At 39.7% G+C, this 27,409-nt stretch overlaps 1 protein-coding gene across 4 annotated transcripts in view; it reads left to right on the forward strand.

Annotated features, from left to right (window-relative positions):
* Positions 1-27,409, forward strand: part of LOC128887171 (dipeptidyl aminopeptidase-like protein 6) — a 147,621-nt gene that overhangs the window by 88,574 nt on the left and 31,638 nt on the right. Inside the window, exon 2 of one of the 4 annotated variants that reach the window (XM_054142765.1) lies at positions 15,515-15,759. In XM_054142765.1, the coding sequence (XP_053998740.1) occupies positions 15,658-15,759 (102 nt within the window). In that variant the 5' untranslated portion in view covers positions 15,515-15,657. Of the gene's footprint in view, positions 1-15,514; positions 15,760-25,759; positions 25,808-27,142; positions 27,389-27,409 lie in introns of those variants that run through there. The other 3 variants (XM_054142766.1, XM_054142768.1, XM_054142767.1) reach the window with 3 other exon arrangements.

The following is a 27,409-nucleotide window of genomic DNA, read 5'->3' on the forward strand; positions in this document are numbered from 1 at the left end:
TGCATTTTCATCGTTTCTGTAACTTCTGCATCGAACACCTGAGGAAATTGGAGGCTTGGTTGGCGTGCCCCAAGAACCTCGACGTTATCAAAGATGCGCCTTCGTTGCAACTGTTCCTTCGAGCTCGCAATTCGCGGAATTTGATCCGTCTTACTGTGATCCGCGACGCCTTTGATACCTTTCAGAGTGTTTCCTATGGTTTATATGTTTACTAAAATACATCCTCAAGGCGTGCTCGCGGTGTGTTCAATTCGATTTTAATTAATTCTTATCAGTGAAGAGAACCATAAATCATAATTGGTGAAAAGTTTCAATGAAATACTTGCAGAAACAATATCAACTAATTAAGGGGATAATCCATTTTTTTCATTAGTTTCCAAACAAGTTACATGACCTTGCAGCTAAAGTACTTGAGTTAAAATTTTCATTCTGGAATTGCCTCTACCGTTTCATTCATTCTGAATTTCGCTTTTTCACTCTTCAAAATGGTCCCTTCTTTTCTTTAGAAAGAAACGCAAACTTTTTGAAGCTTCCTACTCCCGATTTGCAGTAATTTCGAGCGAAACGTTACACTGGCTCGGACATTCCTCTCCCACTTGCCCTCTTATTGGTACAGGCTGCGCAATTTATGGTAGGTGGTTTAATTAACCTGGGGCTGACACGGTGGGCGCGCAAGCATCTCCACGGAGCGAAAGAGTCGGTCGTTTATTAAAATTCCCGCGACAGGTAAACCGGGACTTTGTGCTGGACTGGGTCTCGCGAGGCGAATGGAATAAATTCTCCTGCTGGATCGTGCAGATCCAATGGCGCAAATGATGTTGGATTTGCTGCATATTGTACTCTAGTCCAACGATTTCGAAATTATTTTATCGTTGGCACATTTCTCGTTTCAGAATAATATTTACGGAATAATTGAAAATATGAAGCATAAAATTGACGGGTGGTGCCCACAACGAGTTGTTTGCAAAAATTCACGCAAAATTAATTCACGCACGAGAAGAAAATTTTGGGAATGACTAATATATTCTTCCTTTTACTGTTTTTTAAACGACGTCCCCATAACTCCATTTTGCTTTGCGAGCCCTAATATCGTAACGCTGAACTGATAACGAACAATGTCTCAGGCAGAGATTCGCGTGTTACGTACACTAATCCGATTGATAAGGTTGTGAATGGCCGCTGGACGGAACAACAGGTAGCTTTGCGTATTAATAAACCGATTAAACTGTGCGAACTCACGGCTGTCCTGGATTCCCGGGAAATTAATTCGATAATAGCCAGCGAAACACTAGGCTGGTCTCAGATTTTACCTAAATTTACGGAGTTGAGAGAGAAGTAACGGTGGACCAGTCATTTCGATATAAGTAGAGAAAATAATTCGCAGAAATAGACATTTTTTTCTCTATTGTTATACATTTACCAATCTAAATATCGAAACCACTTGCCAGACACTTCTGCAATTATGCAATTAACTTCATGCTTTATAACTAGACAATATTTATGCATTCGTGACAAGTATAAATGTATGAAGATATACAAGGATATATAAAAATACAGTAACGTTTAAAATGTTTAAATGTTAAAATACACATTCCAACATTTAAAATGAGAAATATAGTTTAAGTTTCTGTTTTTCCGCAACGGTTTCTTCAACTCGAAGATCTCTGCAGGTTGATTATATAATTACGAATTTAATAAAAATATTTCATTTTCACCAAAGGAATTAAATGAGAAACTTGGTACCCAGAATTCATTTTAGCATGCCTGTCCTCAAAATATATTTACCGTTCTGTAATGTCGCTGAATACTCATCTACTGGAATTTACGAGGAGCCAAAGCAACAAAAGGCTAATTGAATGGCCCAGCGTAATTCGTAATTGGACCCAACACCAGCCAGCAACGCAGTTAAACCAGACTTACGACGGTAATGAAAATACAAGCTTTATAGATTAATTAAGTGTCGCGGCTGTCTTTTCTCCCGCGGCGCCATGTTTCTCCTCGAGAAGAGTTGGGGATCCGAGAGGGTGTCGCGTTTCTCACGGAAGACGAATTCAGATAATTCAAACGTAATCGTTGCTGACGAACCTAAGCTCATTATTTTCCTACCTGTCGACGAAGACCTACTTTCTGTAACGATCGCTGCGAATTCTTCCAGCTTAAGGTCGACGAAATTCAACGTTGGAAAGTGGCAATTCTTGGTACATGTCGAGAAATATTAACGTTTATCTAACAGAATCTTTCGAAAGGGGCGGTAAAGAAAGTTCTGAAGCCCTTTCTGGAAACCCTTTAATATATCTGCACATCCTGTAAAATGAGGAAATACTGAATGGCTGTGAACCAATCTAGTCTGCATACAAGCAATCTAACTACGTTTGGACTATAAGTACCTATCCACCATCATATTTCATAGAGATGGAAGAAAAACTAACGGACTAATATCAATTATCAAACAAAATTGGTGCTTCCTTAGATTCAGGAAGAGCTGTCGCAAATTGAATTCCAAATTTTGGCGACACTGTGCAGAACCCAAGAACTTCCCTCATGGCCTTAAAACTTTTTGATGGCGCCTGTTCTTATGGCAGGACATAAACTCACCCCGTTTTACGATCGACCCTCTGGTCACCGATGAACTTTCTTGATGACCTCGAGTCACTCAGCTAGTCATCACTGATGGAACAGAGCTCGTCTACGAGCCTTGTTTGAAGAGTTGAATACCCATCTAGATGTAGGTTGAAAATATGGAGAAGAATTTAATAGAAAATGATTTTTTTAAATGGTGAGGATATATGCCACTTGGAGAAACCCAGTAGAAATATTTTAAAGAAAATTCTATAAAAGCCTATGTTTGAAACAGCTGAAGGAAATTAAATACCACATCTGTACAGGTGGCCTATGCTCCAAAGTCGTCTATGATCGAATCAAACTCGGTTGGTCTCTCAGGACCACTTCCCCGAACACTTTAACGCTTTGCCAGCTGGCATCTCTATTCGAAAGATTGGAAGCGTGTACCTGTTGTTCTGTGATAATAGGAGACAGATAACTAATGTCACAACAAACAGTCTATAGTACGTTAGAATTGTAACATATGCAATAACATATGCAATAACAATTAACTTAGATGTTATATCTAAGAAGAATTACATCAATTTCTTCTGTTCTAATTTGCAATGGAATTTATTCAATAGAATTTGACGTTTAAGCGAATTAATGCTATTACAATTACACCAAAGCGTACAATAACGATATGCAATTAATTTACATAAACATCAAATACTATTGTTATTAAAATATTAGACAAGAATTTTTATCATGCTTGGGAATATAATCAGAGCGTTTACTTTCAAGGTTTCCTACTTCTGATTATGGTATCATATCCAATTTAATTAGCAAACGAAATTACATGGAAACCAATGATGATGTGGATAAATAAATTCGTAAACATGCCCGAGGACAACCCTTATGGACAGAAACGAATAAAACACAAAAAAGGTCGCATCGTAACTGTGCTACCATTTTCCAAATTTAGAATAGTACGAAAATCAGAACGTAATAATATTAAAACCACTTGATTACTCCCACGTCAAATAAGTAATAATGTCATCGAATCCACTAATTTGGCCTCGATTGACACAAACTCCAGCCCAAATACCATTCCCCAACTTGTCTAAAAACTTGCTATCCTGTGAACGTATGACACGTAAATTCTACCACAAACAAATTCGTTCAACTTACTCCCCAGGTCGACGCGCTCCTCGAATCGGTAAACTCATACTTTATGCCAGAAAACTCGTGCAACTCTTACTGTCCGTCCGTGGATGCTATCGACCATAGCGACGTAAACTTTTCCAATCATTCCACCCCTCCCGTTGCGGTCGTCGATACAACCAGAATTCAGCGAATATTTTCCAATGGCAAGCTGAGTTCGGCATGATGCAGAAGAGGCCAACCGTGCGTTCCGGTGACCTATACCTAACTTTGTCTACTTTTGATCACGTGCCTCGGAGCGACAAGGTAGTCGCCAAATTTTAGTTATCCCCTTCAAAATATAGAGTTTGCTAGTTAATAAATGCTAGTTTAACAAATGCTGAGCTACACGACTCGTAAGTACCCAAAAGTAGCTATAGAGTCCTTCAAGCCATCTCCACTCAAACAACCGACTAACAATCTGCCCAAGTAATCCAACACAATCCAATGTCACAAGGACGTCCAATCCAAAAAGGAGTACTGCTAAATCATCGGAATAGGGAATGGAAAACGTCCTCCCTATGCATCCAGCTGATTCACCAACCCAGAGCGGTAACACCAGGTGACAGGCCACGGTCTCCTCCACACAACAGGTCGGTTAATGGCACTCTAAGCGCCACAGGCGGCACAATGGTGGCGATTTGATCCGTAAAACTGCGATTGCTGACGCGGCTGTTGAATCCGTTCGTCAGGAAATGCGACAGGGAAAAAGGACGGGCGAGGGATCGAGCATCGAGCGTTGCGCGGGCGAAGGGGATTAAATTTGCGAGGATCGTGCAAGCTGGCTGGTGCAGCGTCGCATCCGTCATCGTTTTTCACGGGACACCTCTTTTCCTTCGTTGGACGAATGAGTTTGTTTTCGCTGCGCGTCCACGGATAGGGCTCTGACGGGACATTGATTAGGGGAAGAAGAAGGATCGCGTGGGCTGGATGGAAGTTAACTTCGTTCCCTCCCTCGTGGACAGGTATTTATGGCCCTTGTCTGCGGGTCCCGACGATCTGGCCAATGAAATTCCGATTTGGCGGACTTGCCGTCCCGGGCGAGCAAAGTTTTTGTAATTTCGCGAGCGAAAGTTCGCGATGAAAGTGTCGAGACGGTGGTGTTCCTTTTAATTAGGGCACTCTTTGGGGTTATGGGAGATGGGGGAGGTTTGTAGCCACGTTGGAAGAAGGGTTTCAGTATCAAGACTGGTGGGTGTTAGGGTATCTTGGAAAGTATCGAGTAATTCAACGCTTTTTTATTGAGGGGTGCAACTACTCTTATTCCTCGATATTTAATGGGAAAGTTTGAAATGCAGAGAGTTTAGATCTGATATTGCTGCATGGTTTTTGTTCAGGAGATGCTACTTTAATGCTTGGAAACGCGTTAATTAATTATAGAATATCATTACCATATCATTAGCGAGTTCGGAATAGATAGGAATTTTAGTGAATTTAGAATAAGTATGGATTTCAATGAATCCAGAATAGAAAAGAATTTCAACGAACTTGGAATAAAAATGAATATTGGTTAATTCAAAATAAATAGAAAATTCAATGAATTCAGAATAACAAGGGATTGCAATAAACTCAAAATGAAAATGAATTTTAGTAAATGAATGAATTTTAGTAAATTCAGAAGAAAAAACAGAACTTCGTATCCCACGATAAATGGAAGAGACACTTAACGCTTAATAAATTTATCAAATTAAACCTAATATTTCAAATTCAGAAAATAACTCAACGTTCAAAGTCGAAACATCAAATAAACTACCCCTTGTTACGACTAAATTATAAATCCTTATTATAGTAACATTATCGCAAATTCGATAGATTTCAATTGAATCTAAATAGAGTTATATTCTCCGAATAGCGGCACACCAATTGAAAAGTACACCGCGTATAAGAGGCGGAAACAATTGTTTGCGTTGGCCTGTTGTTCGAATTCTCTTCCATTCGTGTCGAGTAACCGGCGCGTAAACGGCGAAACGAGCTCGCTCGTGAAAACTTCCGGCAACTGAAACGACACCGTTTAGATCTATGCAGGCCGGCACTCGCAGCGGCTGGGTTACTGAAGGCTGTAATCGGCTTTTGTGCTCTGATAAAGTACTTCTAACGTTCCCGAAACGACTAGACGGCTGCCCTCGAAATTATGGGGGCTCGTTTAAACGTGACGTTTGTGTATCATACAGTACATCACGACAATTCGTCCGTGACGTATGGCGGACAGTTGCATTTTTATGCACAACGTTGTTGACTTCTTAGTAAACCAACGGTTGGAATAATGCAAAGATTTTGGTCGAATCAAGTATTCAATTGTAAATGTGAAACGTGTATTTGAAATAATCTAAAAGAAATGAAATATATGTTTTTCTGTGAAAAAATGTGATTTGTTAAAACAAAGTGAAAGAAAGGAAAACCTTCCTTTTTCTAATTGTAAGTAAAAATATTCTCTCATTAGTTTCGTTAGGAAAATGTTTCTAAAAATGCAACAGTCTCTTAGGCGATGTAACAAGTACTTAAGAACAATAGAATCTGTATATTTACATTACGTTATTCTGCGATTAAATTATCCCACGAAGTAGATTTACAAAATTTTCTATTAATTGTTTCATCTAATATTGTAATTACTTAAGAAATTACGGACATATCTCGATACACCTTGAATTTGTTATTTTAGGATCCGACTGCTCATAAACAATTTCAAGGGGAACAAATATAGGAGTTATCGAGTGTTTCATGTGGCTATGAATGTTTCATATACATTTATCGAATTTCACGAGCAACATTACGACGGGCTTCATCGCATAACCTTCATACATAGTCGAGCCAGCCGCAAATACGAATGCCTTAATATCCGCAACGCTAACCTCGCTTCTGATTTCCGATATAACTTCTCGATACCGTGAAACGAAATCGTATTCGGCGAACGCGATCGTGACAGGGAAGGGAAGGAGAGGTGTATCAAGAAATGCGCGGTATAAACAATGTCGCATGCACTTTGAAATACTGAAATTCCCAGGGAAACATGCGAGAATTATTCGACGAATAAAGTACAATTTCGTGAGATGAATCGTGGAAAAAATAAATTGTACTGGCTTTGATATTGGCCTGTTTCCAATTGTTTCTTGTATCCTCAATTAAGGAGGTACTCTCTTTATCCTGTGTTGAAAGATAAACTTTTCTTGTTAATATTCTCATTGCTTGGGGTTCTCTAGATATTTCTACCAAATAATATTTCAGAAATTTTGAAATTGTTCAAGTTTGGTGAGCACTATTTCAAAATCTTCGACTGATCGCTGAATTTCTGTATTGGAGCTTTGTACGAGCATGCATGGTTGCTAAGAAGGTCGAACATCGACTCGCTATGTGGCTGGAAGTTACAAAATAGCGGTAATACGTATTCAAGGGTGCACAGGGGGAAATATATCGGCCGAAACGTGCCAGAAACGAAATTATCGCGAAATATACAGCGAACTATGGCAAGCATCCACGCGACCTTCTTTGCAGGAGTATAAATCATTAGTGTCGAAAACGCGATTCGTCGCTGAAGAGCATCGAAGTTCCAGGAACGCCATAATGGCGGCGTGTAATCTTCCAGTGTATCATAAAATCCATTGTAATCGGTCTAGATTTCCATCTTCATCTACTGGAAAACTAATCGTTATCCCCGACATAGATTTACTACCTATTTCGTATGTAACTCAATTATTATTTAGTAAGAAGAAATTATAAATAATATTATAATAAATATTAGAATTTAGGCTTATAATAAATACATAAAATCTTGGATAATATGCCTGCAATTAAGCAATATTTGATGTAAGTTATTTTACATATTTGGATAGCTTCGTAATCGTGTTTATTGGGTACGATTTTACCGCTGCTATCGTATAGGAAAAGGAACGAGTGAAAATGACTATGATTGATCGAAAAATGAACGTTGGAACTGACGCGAAATGGTCCGATATGAAAATCTATGAGCGCATATTGCGCATTATGTTCGTCGAGCTGACGCATTTTACGTTTACACGAGGCGTCGTAACTCCAATATTTCTGCAAAACACGAGCGCTTCGCAGCTTTCATTTTCGCTGCCTGTCGACGCTTCAAGCTTTTGCAAAAATATTACGTCGCACGAATACGCTTGTTTTGATTCAATTTCAACTCTACATGAATCAACTGAAACGTTGCAAATTGCAAAAATTACACCCGTTCCAGTTATTTCGAAAGACCCAGTTGAAGTTTACACTTACATTCCCACTAACTAAACGATTCGTAACACTGTTTCTGTTTTCCTTTTTTATTTATGATATTTAACTTTACGTTTGGTTTTACTTCGAAATGATAAATTTTAATCTATTAAGACGGAAATGCAAAGATAGGAATAGAATGAACGGTAGTGAAGCCAGTATTCTTCGAATGTAGGACTGGTCTGGCCATGAGACGACTCATTCTACTTCGCCGAAAGAGTCTACGATATTAGGTGCTACGATGATTGCATTTAATAATTAAACTGGCCAAGACAAATAACAACCAAAACACGGACAACACGTCAACCTTTTATTCTGCTCCAATTGATATCGTCAATATCAAAATGAAACAAAAATTCACAACATTTTCGAATAATAAATCAATATTCTGCATGTATTTCTCGGACGAAGTAGAATGAGTCGCCCTATGGTCAGACAAGTCCTAAAGGCTAACTCCAGATGGTTTATCCGTTTTTATTCTTGCACTTCCGCTAAGTTAGCTCGAAAAGTGCTATTTTAAGTAAATCCAGAACGTACTTCACTTACGGTCTACGATGTTCCATCCACATTCTCAGATCCTGGCAGAAAGTCACATCCCTCGTCGTTTCTGATACCTCGGCCAATTATCGGCGAGTAACCACGCGACCCTTGCGTTGGTTTGGCTGGCAGACATCGCGCGAGATGCATCGCGAGAGATGTTTAACGAGCCAATTTGGCGCCGGATCCCTGGCGCGTGAAAGAAAATGAACAGGACCCGAGCGAAAAAAACATCGCCGGGGATCTTGTACGCGGGGGCTGTGTGAAAATTCGATTACCGTAAGAAGCTTTCGTTTTTGCCACGGCCAGTGTAAATGTTTTTGTTGGCGACGATTTAACGAAAGCGTGACGCAAAAACCTTGGGTCCGTGCTAAGACCTGGATTCAACAGATTCTCTACCCCGAGGCGAAAATTGGATCGACTATAGGGCGTAAAAACTGCGGTGAAAAAATGATCTAAAATTGTATAGGGTGAAAATTATATAGTGTGGTTATACAGGGTGAGGGATTTAAAACAGGCCACCTGAATAATTCGCTTATTTTAGTGATAGAAAAAAAAGTGTCGAAGAAGAATTATATAAGATATAGTTAGGATATAGTTTCTTATATAAGGTCTGATAGAGCATTTCAAGGGCGAATTCAATGACCTACAGTTGAAGATCATTCAAGGTTACAAAGGCTAACTGTAATGAAAAATAAATTTTGTCAACGCGCTCTTTAAATATTTCATTAGTTTTTTTTTTATTTACGTACTTACTTCAACAGCAAGTATTCGAAATTATATCCCTGTATTGAATAATGACAGTAAAAATCCTCCTTGTATTAAAAAAGCGCGTACGAGAAGGATTCATATATCACACGAATAAAAAGCTCTTTCAGCACGTTTTTTTTTTTCTGATATTCGTTTCACTGACAAAAACCAAAATGAAAGAAATAGTCACCCATCATATATCTACAACGATAAATTCCAAAAATCATAAAACCAGAGTCAGTTAAAAATCAATTACGCATGTCAAAATGCTATCCATATCACGCAAAAAAAAAAAAAAAATAGAAAATTCGTGTAGTTCGAAAAAATGTCTCCCTCCGAAACTGATAAAATTGAACGATTCACCAAATCCCAGTTGAGTTCACAATTTCATCTTTTTGCTAACCCCTGGCATGAATGTTCTCTGTACGCCGAACACACGGATACGAAGGGGGTTGATCGTTCGCAGCTTTTTCAGAGGCAACGATTTTGATATCTCGCGCACACGTAGAACCCAACGCCTCTGGGATCGATCCGCGCGTACCGATTTCGGTTTTGTCGCTTAGACAGGCCCGACAACTGCGGAGGATTAATCCAGTTTGCTCAGCCACCGTGGACTGTGACTGATGAATGAAATCCGGGGTGGCCGACCTTATTTCGTGTCAGCCCTTGCCCCACCGTACGGACCGCCTGCATCCCCTTTTGCAGCCCCCGTTCTCTCACCCGACCTCACCCTCTGCTCGATGGAACTTCCGAGTCCACACAGTCTGCCGCACTACTGACGTAACACAACCCCTTCTGACGTCACGACCCAAGAGGGAGGTAACGTGGTAACCCTTTCACGAGGACAACGTCCTCTTTCCATTACCTCGTCCTCGTGGACTGCTCGGCACCACGACCATTTCGTCTGTTGTTATTAATCGTAGGATCCTACTTGACGGAGTAATTTATTAGGATTGGCGTTAGATTACCAGCAGTTACTTTTATGTTACAATATTTAAAATAATTTAGAAACTAAACGAAGGCATATGTACCACTTTCCTTCAACAGGTTGACATTTGCAAATTTAAATTAAACGTAGGACAGACAGTTACTGTTGCAGCAGTAAAAGTATTAATTTCAATCCAAAAGTGTCCATCGATAGTGTAAAACAAAACGCCAACGGATATTCGTCGTGGTAAGTTGGAATAGGTAATTTACAGCCCGACACCGGTATTTAAAGCAAAGTAAAGGGAAAAAAAGGGGCGAAACTTTAATTAAGGTTAATCCGTCTTCAAGAGGGAGGGGAGGAATCTTGTTCTTTTCGAACGTTGAAAACTTCAAAGAGTCCCATGCCAATCTCGCCCATCTTTATCGACTTCCCGACGAACGAAAAGAAGCCTGGTGATGTAATTAAATGATTCCTCCGGGCAATAGCCTTTCGTCCATCCGCCGACTGTCTCATTATCCAACTTTTCCGCGAAAGCAACCTCCCTCCTGCTCGATGGAGGATTCCGGGACAGGGGATGATGAAGCGATTCAGTTTCGAAAGCGAGAATACTCGAAAACGATTTAATAGACGAACCTTCGACGCTCCGACAGTGAAATCGGGGATAATACTGTTAGAAGTTGCCAGAAGTTGGCCTCGAGGCGGTCATTGATTTCAGCTCTCGCTTCCTTGGCAATGGCGTTGCGGAAAAAATGTTTCAAGGTACTACCGAATTTTTCTGGTGAAATAAGAAATAATATTCCTTATATGTACCAAATTATTTGGAATTCGATTACTGTAAGTAGATTTTTTGGTATTAGCAAATAGATTTACCACCATTTTGAATTACAGCGATGTCAGCGAGGTACAGTAATATTTATCAAGTGACTATGATTTTCACTTGTGAGGTCGTCAGTGTTGACTGTCTGGTGATGTATATTCGGATTTGTGTATATTTTGCTTTTCTAAATACTTTGTCAAATAATATTATACAAAATTTTCTGACTTGTCTTTCATCGAAAATAAACGTATACTAGAATATAATTATTACAAAAGTAATACAAGTAGAATTTCTCATTAGTATATATATATAAGAGTGTTTAACCAAATATATAATAAACAATAAAATGGTTTTTATCATATGAAATTCCACATTTAAAGAATCAGAAAAATTTAGATCGGTATTTTGGATTCTACGAATCCGAGCCCAGCATTTCTATAATTCTAAAGAAAACATAGCAATACCTAATTAAATATTAATAATTGTATTTTAAAACACTCGTGAGTTGTTAAATAAGTGTGCACCGAGTAATGAAATATCGAATTGCCGCGGAGCATGAGGCAGGAATTCTGTCAACGGTGGAGAATATCAAATGCAACCAGCAATTTCGTGTCGTCGCCATAAAACCGCAGGCCTATTGAAATCCATGGAGCAAGATATCTCGCGTTTTTGCGTGGTCGCGTCACGTCGAGCCGAACGGGAAGCTGAAATGATGCACGCGGTCGTACGTGAACTGTATTTTCATGCAATTTCCTTTTACGAGCCATTGGTGGAAAAGAACGATAGAAAAGCGCCTGCCCGGATTATAAGGTTTCCAGTGGCTTGCATACAAGACCTTCTACGTTTATCGTTCGCAATAAACAATGAACGTGTAACATTCGATTACGTGAAAATGCATTGGCTGGCGAAATGTGACCGTAAAGCGTCTATTGACGTTTTTTATTCATTGAACGGTGTACAATTTGAAATGGAGGAAGAATGATCTACTTCTGAGTCTACTATTGAAAAGCGGTGATTCTACTGTGTGAATTTTATTACATTGTTTTTGTCAACAAAGCTCAACTTTAATTATTTATAGGCATGCATAAATAATACGTACATTAACACGTAGAAGCAATTATTAACAGTCCTGGAACTAATAATTACTTTAAAAAAATTTATGTCTAAGAGTTAATGCACATTACAATGTAAACCAAGGGTTAATACAGAGTTTAAGAATAAAGTCTATATCTCTGGTAGTCGTCAAAGGGATCATACTAGATCACAAAGTCTCGCCAGCACGTAGCAAATATTTATACAGTATCGCTCAAGTTCACCGGGCGTACTATTAAACGTGGAAGCAACCAAAGCGTAGATCGTGATAACGAACTACCGAACCAGTCGGCAGGAATTTATAGGGGAGGTAAAAGGTATGCAAAGGGTGCGAAGCACGAGTACCACGGGGAAAAGGCGAACCTCCCGTGGACTCTGAATTCTTCTCTCGTTTCAGAGTTTTTCACGGCTACGCTGTCCCGGGAATTTAAATTCTCGCGATTGTATTTATAGAAAAATCTATGTTGCGGAACAACGATTTAACTGTTGCTACCAACTATCGCATGGAACTACTACTACTTCCTGTGAATTTCAATTTAAACGGAACAACCAGCTTATCGAATACTTGATTGGCGAAATTTGCATATACTTTTATGTTACTGAGAAATTTACATTATCTAAGCTATCTCGATGGGTTGTTAAATTTGTGTGATGGATTTTAATTATCTGTTAAGGGGTTGTTATCGTATGGACGAAAGAAAAAATCATTTTCCTTTCAGGAATTTTTATTTTATATAATAAATAATTAACGAGTGCCAGTCTTTTTGACATTCAAAAACAGTAAATCTTTTTTTCCTTATCGTGTACGATAACAGCCTCCTAAATTCCATGCCCGAAAAATCTAAAAAATTGAATTCAGAATCTTAAATTGATTTTAGTATCTTGTCTATCTCCCGTTTCTACCAATTGGAAAGCATTGCTGTCTAATGATGTAACTCAAGCACTTTCCCAAGCACATCAAGTTTCTTCAAAATCTGCGGCAGCCACTTCGCAAACGTAACTACTCAGAAAGTGCTCCTAAGTTTCCAAGATTTCGCGCAGTACTTCGACCGCGTAGTAATAGATTAAGCGTAACATACATATAGTTGCTACCAGAAGGAACTCTGAAATTCACTCAAGATTCCAGACCGAACGATTAGTAGTTAAGTGTATATATGTTAAGTTGATGAGAATCGTACAGAAGTGACTCACACGTTATGCAAGAATGAAAGGAAACTGCGTCAAAAATCGATACTGTCGTTAATTGCCAGGTAATTTGTCTGTTAGCTACTCCCATGCCGCGAACGATGCACTGCTTCATATGTATTTTCAATTTGCATGTTCGCCGCGCGAGGCCTCTGTGGCCGTCATTTGAAATTTAAATCTAAAATAAACTAATGACTCGCTGTCTGCGTTACCGACGGGGAATTTAGACTTTAATTAAATTATTCATAGGAGTAGACGGACAACCAGGGCGAATGTAATCCCTTATTCAGGTTTAATTCCGCGCGGAATTCGTAATTACTCTTTGTTCGCGTCTTCCGGGGGTGATTTGCACGATCTTACCGCTGATTCCAGCAAAAAATTCGCTTAGAGTTCACGATATCACGATATATCAGAAATAATGAAGGCATTGATTACGTTAAAGAATGATGACTTTACAGGATAGTTAATAATAATAGAACAAAAATATTTTCATTTAACAAATGTTTTTTGTAAATTCATATTTTTGTATACACAGATGAAGGACATTTCTATACATTCTTGTACATTTACACTTGTGATAAATGCATAAATATCCGCAGTCTAATGATCGGAATTTAAAATTTCAAAAAATGAAATATCTACTTGCGGAAATTCGAGATTGATATACCTTGAAATAGTTATAAATGAGACGGTGCTAAAAATATATTGACATTTTCTCACTCACGTTTAACGAGACATGAATGGAAAAAACCGATCGAGCGTCTCAAGCAAATTGCCATGCAATTTCATCAGAGACGTCCTTAACCTTTCTCCGCGCTGATGGGTTTCTAATCAGAAATCGATATCAATCGCTCCAGAAGCGGACCGTTCGATCAGCTCACCTGGAACACGGACAATAAGGTTTGCTCGTAGCTTCGACTCCCCATTACTGTGTTTAACTTACCGGTTGGGAAGTCGGATTGAGTTTTCACAGTTCTTTGTTATTCTCAGTCTTGCGACCAGCTCGCCTTGTCTTCGAACGTTCAACTCTTTAGAAACTGCTCTTTGATTTTTCTTCGATCACTTGCCAATTAAGGGAACTCCGACGATCTTTTTTATTCCGTTTATACAAGCATCGACGAAACGGAGCTTGCTTCGACACTTTTTACTTATTTTTCCAGGAACTTGTCCAAGACTCGAGAATCAAAAGTATCGAGCTAAAGGAATTCAAGCTTGTGAGAGTAAGAAACGAAAGTGGGGAAATTCCCCGCTTCCGGTTTGATTTTTAAATCAAACATCTCATCCTGATAGTTATTTACTCTTACAAAATCGATCCTTGTTAACATGCTGAAACTGTTGTGAATATGAATTTTTACAAATAACAGAACGTAAAAGTACAATTCTAATTCACGTGCAAGTAGAGTTTACCGTTGAACATGTATCACAAAAATATTCATCAATGTTCGTGGTTAGGTTCTGACCTCAATTTCCAACTATAACAGATCGTCTTAAGCACTCACCTATTAAAGCATCGTTAGAATAGTTAGTCTGTTAATTGGCTACTAATCAGTTGTTAGAAGTAAACCACGGTGGCAACCAAGTTTCCAATATTTAGTTGGGAATTAATAGTTGAGGAATTGCTAGGAGAGCTCAAAGTGCGATTCAGCTACGCGTAGTCAGGATGGCTACCGATAGAAGCACTCTAGTTTCATACCGTCAGTAGTCAAAGCACTCAACCTTCGGATAGTTAACGGAGCAATCAGGCCTCATCAATCAGCAGAGCTCTCAATGAAATTAGTGAACAACTAGACTGAATTAACACGGTTACATCGAGCATCGTCATCGGGTCTTTGTTCGTTATTACCGCTAGAATAAACACTAAATTTAACGCAGTTCTCAAACGATTTAAGCCATTGATTTAGACGAAGAGCGTTTCAGTTACCTAACAATCGTTTAAAATATTATTTGATCTATTAGGGAAACTCTTTTATAGATAGATCTTCTCATCGGAGCAAATACAAATATCGTTTATTAAAATGAAACGATTACAAGAATTCGATGACACAATGACACTTGTGAGTAGGCATACATAGAAGCAATAAATTTTTAGTGCATATACAGGAGTAGTCTACCTAAACAAGGCCACTTACGGAACATTTGGCGACGTCCAATAAAAAGCCCAACCGAATAAATAAATGAAATGGATAAATTCTTGGTTAGAAATATTAACGATGGTTTAATGTTTGTCGTAGGTGAGGAACTGTGGATTGCTGGTGTTGGACCTCGGCCCCAGGAGTGGCCCAGGGGTTACCCTGGGGACCTCGGGGAAGTGCTCGCGCAAGGACGAAGCTGTTAGGAACGACGAAGGACACGGGAGGCGGAGGAGGAGGCCGCTATGAACGCCAGCGTCAACATCGAGAGGAACTCCTGGCGGCTGCCTCCCGACGAGACCGTCCAGGTCGCCGATCCCCGTTCAAAGTCAGCTCAGGTAAAAGAGGTAAATCGCTCAAGCGGTCCACCGTGAGATCCCCACCTTTTGTCCGTCGAGAGATTAGTCGTTGACCCGGGACACGTGGCGAGTCTTGTCAGGTTTCGAAGCATGAAGTCTGTTGTTGTCCCCCCTTTACGTCATTGTATCACCGATCGTAGCCTGTCTATTTGGTGGTTCCTCACCGTAGCGTAGTGCACAGGATGTGTTCGTCAGTGGAGGGATGACCTTGGGGCAAGAATGAAATCGATCTCGGAAATTTTGTTCCGGAGGTCCTTGAACGAGAGGAGTTTTATCATAGAAGCTTGGAATAGCGAGTAACTAGGCGTTTCGAAGAAAATTAATTTTCCAGAGCGTTTCATCTTTGCTCCAAGTATTCCACAACTGTGTATTCCATGCACTTAAGTGGTTTCCTTAAATGTTCTTCCACACGAACGTGATATTAACAACGACACTATAATAATTGATATCGACTAACATTAACGTTCAAGCAAGGATACTTTACAGAAACAGAAACTAATTGTTTCACGCATGTTAGAAAGAAATATGGAGACGTTGCATTTGAGACTGAATGGAACTAACGGTTATGGATTTGTGTGTTCATTGGCATAGTGACGTAGCGTAACAGCAATGCGACAAACATCCACATGTGTCGTGGACACGTCGAATATATAATATACTTATTACATACCGAAGGAAAACATCGACACGGTTCCAAAACAAATACGCGGCCGCCACGCATCAAACCGGTGCTCTCAGGTTGATTCATTCGTTGCCGCAACCCAATTCCTAGCAATTATTAACGCATATATATTGGGTGGCATTGGAGATTTTAAAATTGGAGAATTATGGAAATTTGGAAATTTATGGGCCAAAGATTGTCGAATAGTATATCCATATTTAAATCAAATGGTACTACTCGTGATAAATTATTCCGCAGGGAAATTGTCTTCCGAGAAAATAGAATTTATTCGTTGACGACGAAAGTTAATAATCGTAAACGTTTTCGACTAGATTAGTATCCTCAGATGTATTAATTTCGTTCATACATTACCCAATACTACACATATATCTGTATATTCTTCTATACGTATAGTTTCTATGTGTGTTTCTTTTCTATATGTTGTATATTTTATATTCTACCTAATGAATTGTTTGTGAAGCATAAAATCATATAAAGGAACATATAGTCCAAAACAAACTCCTGATTAAATGTATACATAATAATGTATAGAAATAATAAATATATACATTTTTTATTTATAATAACTATATACACAGTAGTACATTAAAAAAATATATGATCACTACATGTATATAAATCCATCAATTTATGTATATATATGTATATTTGTTCTCTTATATTAATTTATACTTCACAAGCAATTTACCAAATCCCTAAACGAAAGTTTTCCAATTAAAAAATTCGAAAGTAAGAATACCACAAAATTATAAAAGTAGAAAACTTTAAATCCTAAAAATTTGTTAATTCGTACATTCGAATTGCCACGTAAATTGAGAACTCCAAGATTAAGAAATTAGAAAATCTCACAAAGGTTGGAATCACGCGTTCCCAAACGACGTTGAATTTTTTCTACGAAAATCAAGTCGGCTAATTTACATTCTCTCTCCAAAAAAAAAAAAGAAAAAAAGAACAGCTTTAGCGCGAACTTTCGCGTCTGCGAAGAAAAAAGTGCACACGTCTTTTTCCGAGTTTCATTAGCCGCTCTTTGTTCCGAGGATCCGGCTGCCGGTTTACGAGCGTTCTCCCACCTGAAAGGAGAGCTGTTATACCGTTCCTGGCACGTCAGAGTGGATTCTTTCAGCAGCCGTTTCGGAATTACCGAAACAATTAATGTAAACGACCGCGAACGAACGACTTCGCGAAGTCGACGTTCTCTAGACGCGCTGAAATCTCCGCTAAGACTATACCGAGGCGTCAAGTTTCGTTACTAATTAGGCGATCCAAAGGAAACTAAACGGTAAAATTTCCGATTACCAAGAGGCAGGGTCACGTTCCTCCGCCAATCAAAACTATGATCGTACGATTTCCATAAACTTGCGTACTTCCCGAGGGCGAGACCAGAAAGGGAGGTTTAAATTCACCCTAACGATCTAACAGTATTTCCCTTTCGCGTCCTTGCAATAATTCCTAACACCGAGATGAGAAATAAGTGTCCTGGAGGAGAGCCAAAATCTCTTACGTTAAATCGCGAGTAGAAAATGGTGTCAGAGTCGTGATAGTATCGTTTCATTTTTTTCAGGGCAATACAAAGGTAGTATTAGGTCGAAGCTTTAATTTTTTTCTTTAGGTCTTCTTCGGGTATATCGATAGAGCATCTTCATCCTTGTTTACTGACTTCAAACACCAACTTAACTACGTATAACATACATAAGGTTAGTCCTATAAGTCAAAGAGTTAATAATGGATCACAATTATGGCAGTTCGCGTAAGTTCTAGCCAACAACGCAAACTGTTTAATCGGAGTTGCAAACAGCAAGGGCCGTGAAGTCGTTACTCTCAACTCGTGAAAAGTAGAAAAAAAAAGATTCCCGGGGATTTCCAAGTCGACTGTAGATGCCGAAAACAAAGACGCGCCAATTACGCGGCAGTAGGGCGAGTAAATCGGAGAAGGGAGTCGTGGAGAGGGTCGTATTCATTATGCGAGCTGGCTCCTTGGCTCCGTGCCGTTTGTTTTCACTGCTCTCGTCACCTGGCCACGCGAGAATTGACTGTCGAGGACCGTGGACGGCCGATATCGCGTCTGAACGTCGTGTGAACAGCTGAGAACGTCTCGAACGCGTCCTCCAGGAAGTTAATTATGCAAAAGCGAATCGCGAAGGATGTTGGAGTTCGCGAAAGAGCCCTAGCCGCGCCATCTCGAGATGGAAAACGCGTTTAAAGGCGACAGTGTCGTACGAGCAGCGGATAACTGGGATGCTATCTTCCTCGGGTATAATTCACTGCCGGGAACGTTCTTACAGCGTTTATCGCCTGGGTGTTACCTCAAATTTGTCGCCCCCTACCCGCCGAACGTGATTTCATTTGTGCTCATAGCCATTCAGCCATCTAAGAGGCTACAGCGATATTACGGCTCTAAAGCGAGCGGTATCTTCAGAAATTCTTGATGAAGAAATTCTATGGTAGATTGTTTTCAAACTTTCCTTACGTTTTATGGAAGATTTAAGTAAACAAAAGTTGGTATCACAATGTCATCAACGCGACGTTGCTCGATTCGACAGCATGGACAAGTTGAACACTGAACAAACAAAAAATAGTGTTTGGTTGGCAACTTGGCAATCACAAAAAAGATATGGAAGTAATCAATTTAAAGGAAAAAAACTATCTAGCTACGTCAGCCCATAGCGACCAGTTTTCTTAAGAGAATGGTCAAGCATAATTTGAAAACAATCCATCGAGTAGTTTCTCTATAAAGAATTGAAATCAATTTGTAAACAAATTTTACAGCGAATTCTAAAATGAATTAAAAGTCCTCTGATGCAATCAAAGAACAGGAAAGTAGGAACAATATAGGGGAATTAGAAATTTGTAATTTTCGTTCGAGTTTGAAATATTTGAAAAACATAAATTGATATTCTAATCTGATTAAATTCGGTATTCTATAGGATAAATACATCACGATTTCTCTGTCTATAGTCAATTTGATTCACCGAGAAAGTGAATACTGTCATACTTTATTTTTATCTCTAGATTCTTGGCGAATTCTTCCCACAGAGTTTTCGACCGTTGATTGCGTCCTCCTGGCAATTGAAATTCCGGAGAATAAAAAGTTGCTCCGGAGATAGTGGATGAAGATAGCAGGGGGAAAGGGTGAGAGGGGAATTGGCAAATAATTATCAAAGGAAGTCCGATATTAAAACCTCTGAGCTTCCACTGCTTTGAGAGGCGCTGCAACTGTTCAGACGCTTGTGGATCTTGAAAGAGTGATAGATATGTTATTAAAATAATGAAGTTGAAAATATTAATAATCTATGCTCGGGTTTTAATAATTGGTAATTTCTTATTCTTATCTCTAAGCTAAAGAATTATATATCTCGCTATATTATTATATAATTTAAACGTATCTAACATGTTACTGTAGTGGTGATTAGTGATTTCCGTTTCTATTTCTGCAGCCTATGCGATGATAACAAATTTGTAGATAAAACCTATACACACAGCGGAAATATTTTCAATCTAGAGGAAATATTTAAAGATGAAAAGATTTAAGTAGATTGGTTTTAAACTACATTTGTTCACTATTTTTAAATGTAATAATTACTGACAATTAGAATTCAACCTGTTTCCAGGGAACATGCGTCGTATCGATAGCACTCCAGTATAGTAAAAGCCTGTATCACACAAGGGACAGAGATTGACGTCCGACTGACAAAGTTAAACCGAGCTCGGTTAGTGTTTAGACGAGTGACTATTCAGGGTTTCTGTGTGCTGTTTGGCATTCGCATTCCACCGAAGTCTATTAGCCCTCAGGCTAATGGTCAACAGCAGTCGGTATTGGTTAACGGAAAGAAACAGACTTACTCTACGAACCAATCCTCGTGTTTGATTTCTCAAGGTCTGGCTATGGCCGACTTATACTACTTGATTGATCGGAACTCCCTCGTGTGTGCCCAGCACTCGTGCCGTGGATAGCTGAGAGCCAATCAGCATATATTACTTCATCAACTCTGCATATCCGAACGATTAAAAAGCGCTGATTTGCACTTTTCTTAAACGTGGTCATTACGAAGGTGCTGGGAGTCCATTTTCCTTTGTTCGGAGATACAAAAGGTACATGTTTCAATCGACGGTGAGTATGACCACGGTTATTTAAATAATTCCATTCGAGTTCATCTATGTAGATTTCAATTTTTATTTTTCCTCTGTTAATATTTCAAGGACATTTTCTTATAATGATGCATCACTACAAATAATCGTAATTTAAAACCGTGTTAGGCTTATTCTTTTCTAACTTGCATTTGACTATATTCTTCTCTAAACTTCAGACCATGAATCCAACTGAAAATAAAAGTTCCTCGATCTAAATTCGAAAGAATTAAGAATCCTTTTACACATTTATTCGACGGCATAGTTTCGGAAGTGTGTTTCAAAAGCACACTGCTGGTATCGACGAATATGCTTCAAAGTGGCATACCCGAGGTGAAAAGCCTCAAAAGCAGAGAAGTTTACAAATACTTGCCGCGGTGTCGTGGAATTTCGCGGAACACTAAAACCGCGTACACAACCGCCAACCGATATTATTAATAACCGAACTCTCATAGACGTCGCGCGCGCGTATAATGCCCATAGACATGTTATACGAGGCATGTGAACACCGATGAGATTCCGATCGATAAAACTGAGGCCTTCGCGGCGTGGAAAGTCTAAATTTACACCGACTGCCAGAATACGACTGGTTGTTTGGATAATATTTACGTACAGAGGCGGCATTGTTGCAACACCGTTCGTGTAAATTTTCAGACTAACCATGCAGATTTATTCATGAAAGCTCCCGTCACAGCGACGTAACCGCAGTTTGCACCCCGCAAACTGCTGCCATAAGCGGAGCAACTCGACGGTCGAATAATTCTCATTCGTTTCCTGGATACAAGTTGTTTTATGTATCGCGTACAGTGCCTCTCGAAGTTTACAAACTTAACGTACATAATGAAACAACCTAGACAGTTGACAACCCCTATCTTTATAGGTAGAGGATTGTTTATACTACTGTTTCTATACCATGATATTGTGAGATACAATTTTTTAATGCGAAGTTGAATTCCTTATGCAACAAGTAGTATACGGAGGTGAGAATATGGCTAGCTAGTCTGATAAGTAATAATTTTTTAGATTATATTATATAATTCTAGATCGTAATGGTGTATAGTAGATAATACTGGCTACCTTATCATCTCTACATAATACTTGTTTTATTAAAAATTGTACACTCTCATATTAAATGGCATTTTCTGTAACACGATAGAAGATAAAAATTCTATGCCACACTATTACTCAGAAAAATACGAAAAGTATCGAATTTGGTCACTGCTAAATGCAAAGTCACTGTCACGTGTATTCGTACTTTCACTATCTTCAAAAAAACAGAGACGAAAGAAAGGGTTATTTGAACAACTAAAGTGTAAAACATAGTAAGTCGCTAACAAGAAGAGAAACACGTCATTAGCGAAGAAGCATACCCGAGAAGTATAATTTTCTTGTCTCGATATCCAAGGCGTAACTGGGAAACAAACTCCTACCTGCATCAAAGTTTCTCACCGCCCAGAAGCCTCCAACCACAAACTCCCTTTAATACTAAACCGAGAGATACATTAAAAGAGATATCACGCAAAAAATGTCACCCAAGTTCGGAGTCGCTCGTAGAATCCCGTGTCGAGAATAACAAAGATCACTCTGGAGATTTTGTGGAAACAATCGCCTTCCAATTCAACAGACTCGCCGAGCGATGTCAGTTCGGCATCTTCCAGGAGCTGGAGCCCTCCAGGAGCGTGCAATTTAGCCACGCGGCGACCTGGACGGAAGAATCGACAGGAAAATCCTTTCTACGGAGGTCGAGGCGCGAAAACAGACGCCACCCTAATTGGTTGTGGCTGACAGTCGGATGCTTTTCAGTCCCACGACGGAACTGGAGCCGTTGGCGATTTACGGACGACGACGACGCCTTTAACAACCGACGGCGCTGTTATCGCGTCGAGCGATCCATTAACGACGCTGCCGATGCAATCTCGCGAAACCGAGTTCGTCCGACCTTTGTCGACTGCGAGCTTGTCTGACACTCGCTGATCAGGCTCTCCCTTTTGGTCCAGCCTTGCTCTTCGCGTTAATGAGAATTCCTGGCTCGCAAACCCGCGTGGTTTGCAATAGTCTCGAAAATGGGACCGAAGAAGCGTCGTTTGAGCTCGATTCCACCCAGGTTCCCTAGTTTCTGTAGCGGAAAAGGTATATGCGCGCCTTATGTTTGATTGCTTTACAAAGTTTCGTCAAAGTCTGCGATAAAACGGATGTTTCTTGTACGCAGCGTTCGGAAGAGAATGTCACACTAATTGATTACGTTTGATTGTATTTGGTGGTGTTTGATTAGGTTTCCAATATATTTGATTGTGCTTGGTTATTTTTGAATAAATTCAACTAGGTTTTATTAACGTTTAACTGTATTCGACTACGTTGCACTCCGTTTGCTTGTGTTTCATTGTAATTGTTTCATTTCAGTTGTAAATATTTGCAACTGTATACGATTAAATATTCTATCTATACCTGTTACATTTACTTTCTATCAATGATTTTCTACGATTTAAGAGTGTTCTACACATTGGTGGTTGTATTTTCGTAAAAATCTGACTAATTCAGCAGTCAGTAAATTGTCCCGTTACTCCTAGAAACTAGCTCGCGAATTCACTGTTATAATAAGCTAGCAGGCCTACACAGTCCATTCGTCCACTAATCCCAGTTTATGACGCTGCCAGATATTAAATTATTTCTCGGGTCATTCGCGGACCTCGAAACCTCAATTCGCGCGGAAACGTTCGAACGTGTCTACTTCGAAGGCACCCTTGTTTGTATAAAGAGTTGGAAAATACTTTTCTACTCTGGTCGTCAAGATTTGTGTCAATGATGGAGTTGTTTGGAACGCTGCAAGCGATCGTCGACGATCGCGTTGTTACCGGCGGGGATCTAGGACACGAGATCGATCGATTATCGCGAATGTTCGGTTGTTGAGCAAATTGCAAGCACCTTCTCGGGTGTTTACAAATTGTTGCTCGATTTGCGTGTTTGCGATCCGTTTGAGACTCTCCTCGTTAACCTATACAAACCCTGAGAACGCACGGATGGGAGTTTACTATACAAAGCTTCAATTATGTCCTCGCGATCGCCTTACTTTTCAGACTCGTAGAATAGATACCATTTCATACTATAATACTTTAATACTATAAACCATCGATTTAATTTTAACCCTCATCGAACGTTAGCATTGCGTACAAGATTTTCATTAGGTTATATCTGTTTTTAGTAATTATGCAAACAATTTTCAGGGTTGTAAGAACATTCCTTTTTAGAAATTATTTTCATTTAGTAGAAGCAGTATTACGAATGTGTGAGTTTCGAATAATAATCTATCAGTTGAACATTTCCAATCGCGAATGTGTTAATGATTAAAGCGAATCATTTTCTTACCTATTCCCAAAACCAAAGAGTATCCAAAAATTCTGACATTCATCGAGGTTATCGAGAACAAACTATCAACACTCGTCCAAATTGATATAGCAGAGATACTTAATATATTATTAATAAAAATTACGAACTGCAGTCCCAGTCTAGGCCCCATCGTCGTTAAATCTGGCAGTAGAGGGAAGACAAGAGAATTCACAGGAAAGTGTTCCTCGTTGCTGTGAAGCTGCCGCTCAGCACGCGATCACGGAATAACTCGATCATTGTGCCACGGGTTGCGAAGGGTGAAAGGGTCGCAGAGGAATTGCAGAGGGTTGCGTTCGCTGATTTGCGTGTGTACGTGCGCGTGGTTCCTTTGAGAGTGGCGGGAAGGCCGTTACACGCTGGGTCAACTATAACCGCAGAAGCAACGATGGTTTCGGCCAACCGTTTCCTTGTTACGCGTTATTCGCGAACCATGATGATGAGTCTCCATGGACGCGTGGAGTCCAGCTGGACCAGTGCTTCTCAACTTCAGAACGCCCTTAAACCTAAGACGTCGTCGAACCATTTTCTACGTTCTTCGGCTATTCAGACTCCATACAAATTTGGAACAATTTGTAATTTAGTTTGTCATAGAGTGACCGAAATAGTATTCGCTTCGTCTCCTATATCTGTATTGATATTATATTTGTTAATATTTTTTTTAATGTAAATTATAATGTAACGACATACACAAACTTCCTACTTTTCCGGCAGGATTGTAGGAACATGATCTACGAGTGTAAACAAGAAAAAAATGTTATATGAAGTTTGTTTATAAACGTTATAAACTAGCCCTACCCATATTTTTAAATGTATCGAACTGTTGAGTAGAAATGAAAAGCGATCGACTATATGAGCTGAAAGAATATAACGAATAATGAGTTTTATAATAATCCCTCTGACGTTGCTTTTCATCTCGTACGATTTATTTTATTTCGGACTAACTAAAAAGTCCAAAGCATTTAAAAATATGGATAACGTTGTAGTTAAGCTTCGTAGTGTAGCTGATTCGGAACAAAGCCCCAATGATAATGCTCCTTTGTCAAGAATATTAGATCTCTGAAAGCTAAAGTGACCTGGGCCTCTCTCGATCCCTGGAAAGCCTCAAAGGCTGCCACACAAGTTGGGAAATACTGCAGCTAGGACGATAGTCGAAGACCGGATAATTAGCAGAGGGATCTGGTCCAGTCAGACGAAAGCCAGAGCTCGACAAAGCCATTGGCTTTACCAAGAAATGGCTGTCAACACCATCCTTCTGTAACAAACGTCTGTTTAGAACTGGGCACAATGCCGCCCTCTCTTTGGTCGATACCTCCCCCCTAAGATTCCTAGGCGCTTTTCCGCGACACTCCTCCTGATAATCTCAACCCGATCGGGCCAGCGCGATGTCGCAGCCTGCGACACGGATGCATTTGGAACCGCTTCGGAGTTTAAATTATTCGATATCGGCGCGAGACGCGAACAGAATGAGCTGGTCAAATCCTCGATGAAAATTCCATGAATCTATTTTCCTCGATGCGAGAAACCAGAGGATGTTGCGGCCAGTCCTGCCAACGGGCGTATTTCACGCGCCGGGACGCACGACACGTTGGCGGAACTTCCTCACTTCGATTATCGACTATTTCTGACTCTCGAATGATCGCGCGTGGGGCGAATCGGCATATGTTACACCTTTGAACTTCCTGCTGGGGGTAAAAAGAGAGAATCGAGCGGAAAGGGTCGCTTTACTCCCGGCTGGAAGGCACGTCAGTTCTGCATTGTCTTTCGGGGTGAACAGTGCTGACCCAGGCCCCGAAGAGTCAGCTTCGTCGCGAGATGAGAACGTGCGCGCGGCTCCGGAGGCAATTGGTGAGAGACGTGGCTTCCGATTCGTGGAAATTTTCCTATCGCTTTATTTGGCTAATTTATTGAACAATTGGTCTCAAGCAATTTATCCTAGAATGTTTTCGACTCCGTGTCGTGCTCTGTGTGGAAATATTGCTGGATATTATGACGTAATGAATCTATACAGTAGAGATTAGAAAGACGAATCAAGTAGAGTAAAGATTTAACATAAATCGCGAAATTGACCATTTTTTCAATCTTAAAATTCTTGGTAGAAAATATATATAACTTTACACGATATGTATGATAATAAGTTTTCAATTAGTCTATATTCGACACAGCAAAAGAATCATTGTTTTATTATTTCTTAAACACAATTAAATATTTAAAATATAAGTTACTATGGTCACGTGCATAAAACCAGTTATTCATAGTATAAGATCGAAGTAGTAAACAACATACAAATGCTGTTATTAAAATAAAAGGAAACTACAAATTATTATTTTACATAAAAGAAAAAATCTAAGATTTGTATAAAAATGTACTTCAAAAATAGTTAATCTGGAGAACAAAAGACAAACATGTATAAATTGGATTCTAAACTCAAAACACAAGCTCGAAAACTTGTAGAATAAAGTGCGTGAACCGAGTAATTTCTCCAAAAATGTTCACTTCGACGCAAGAATTGATTCTTGTCCATGAGTCTACACGACAATTGCAAATACATCGCTTGCATTACGATGGTAGTTTCCTAAATCGCTACTCTGGTCACAAAATGAACATACAGGCTGATTCTGCACATAAAAATAAACGAAAAAGGTGAAATAAAATTTCTTCCTTCCATACTTCGTTTCCAAGAAAATCGATTTTGAAGTTAGTCGGGGCACGAGGGAGTTACGATCAAGCGCGGGGTTGGCTCGCGCGTCTTCGAAGTGGATTTTCTCGGGAACCGAATCTCGTACAGGAAAATTGTATTCCACGTTTTCGCTTCATTTTTGAACGTAGAATCGTCTCCAATTGGATCGAACCGCTAATCTCAACACGCTTAATAAATCCACCCGTACTTTTCGATAAGAATTTTCTTACAGATAGAAGAGTCGCGTAACATCGCGTCAGATCGTATTTATAAAACTTGAGAACACCGAACGAAAGTGTAATACACCGTAGGCTGCAAGCGAATTTATGCACTCGCATCTGCGCATTCATCAGCCACTTCACAGGGTAGATGGCACTGTAAACGATTTACAATACACGATCAACCGCGCGTGTGTATATAATTTATAACACGTCAAGAGAGGAACGGCGAGGGACAAAGAGTACACGGAGGTGTGGAGGGCAATGAGCCAGAAAGTCTGGCTGAAAGATTTCCTCTCAGTCGAGCCTCGTTCCTCGGTGACGAAGGATTACATTCGTTCGATATCCCCGAACAGGTCGGTGAAAATAACGCTGAACGGTGTCGAAACAAGTGTCCGAACGAGTGAGAATGAAGTGTTTCGTGGACGACGCGGTTCTCGTCGGCGAAACGTTGCGTTGATCGTGCTATTTTTGGAAGCCAGCGCTGACGAGCAACAGCGATGGCCAATACGCCGATCAATTTGTCAGAAGATAAGCAAATAACTTCGCATA

This window comes from Hylaeus anthracinus, unplaced genomic scaffold (genome assembly GCF_026225885.1).
Source record: "Hylaeus anthracinus isolate JK02 unplaced genomic scaffold, UHH_iyHylAnth1.0_haploid 11985, whole genome shotgun sequence".
Classification (NCBI taxonomy): domain Eukaryota; kingdom Metazoa; phylum Arthropoda; class Insecta; order Hymenoptera; family Colletidae; genus Hylaeus; species Hylaeus anthracinus.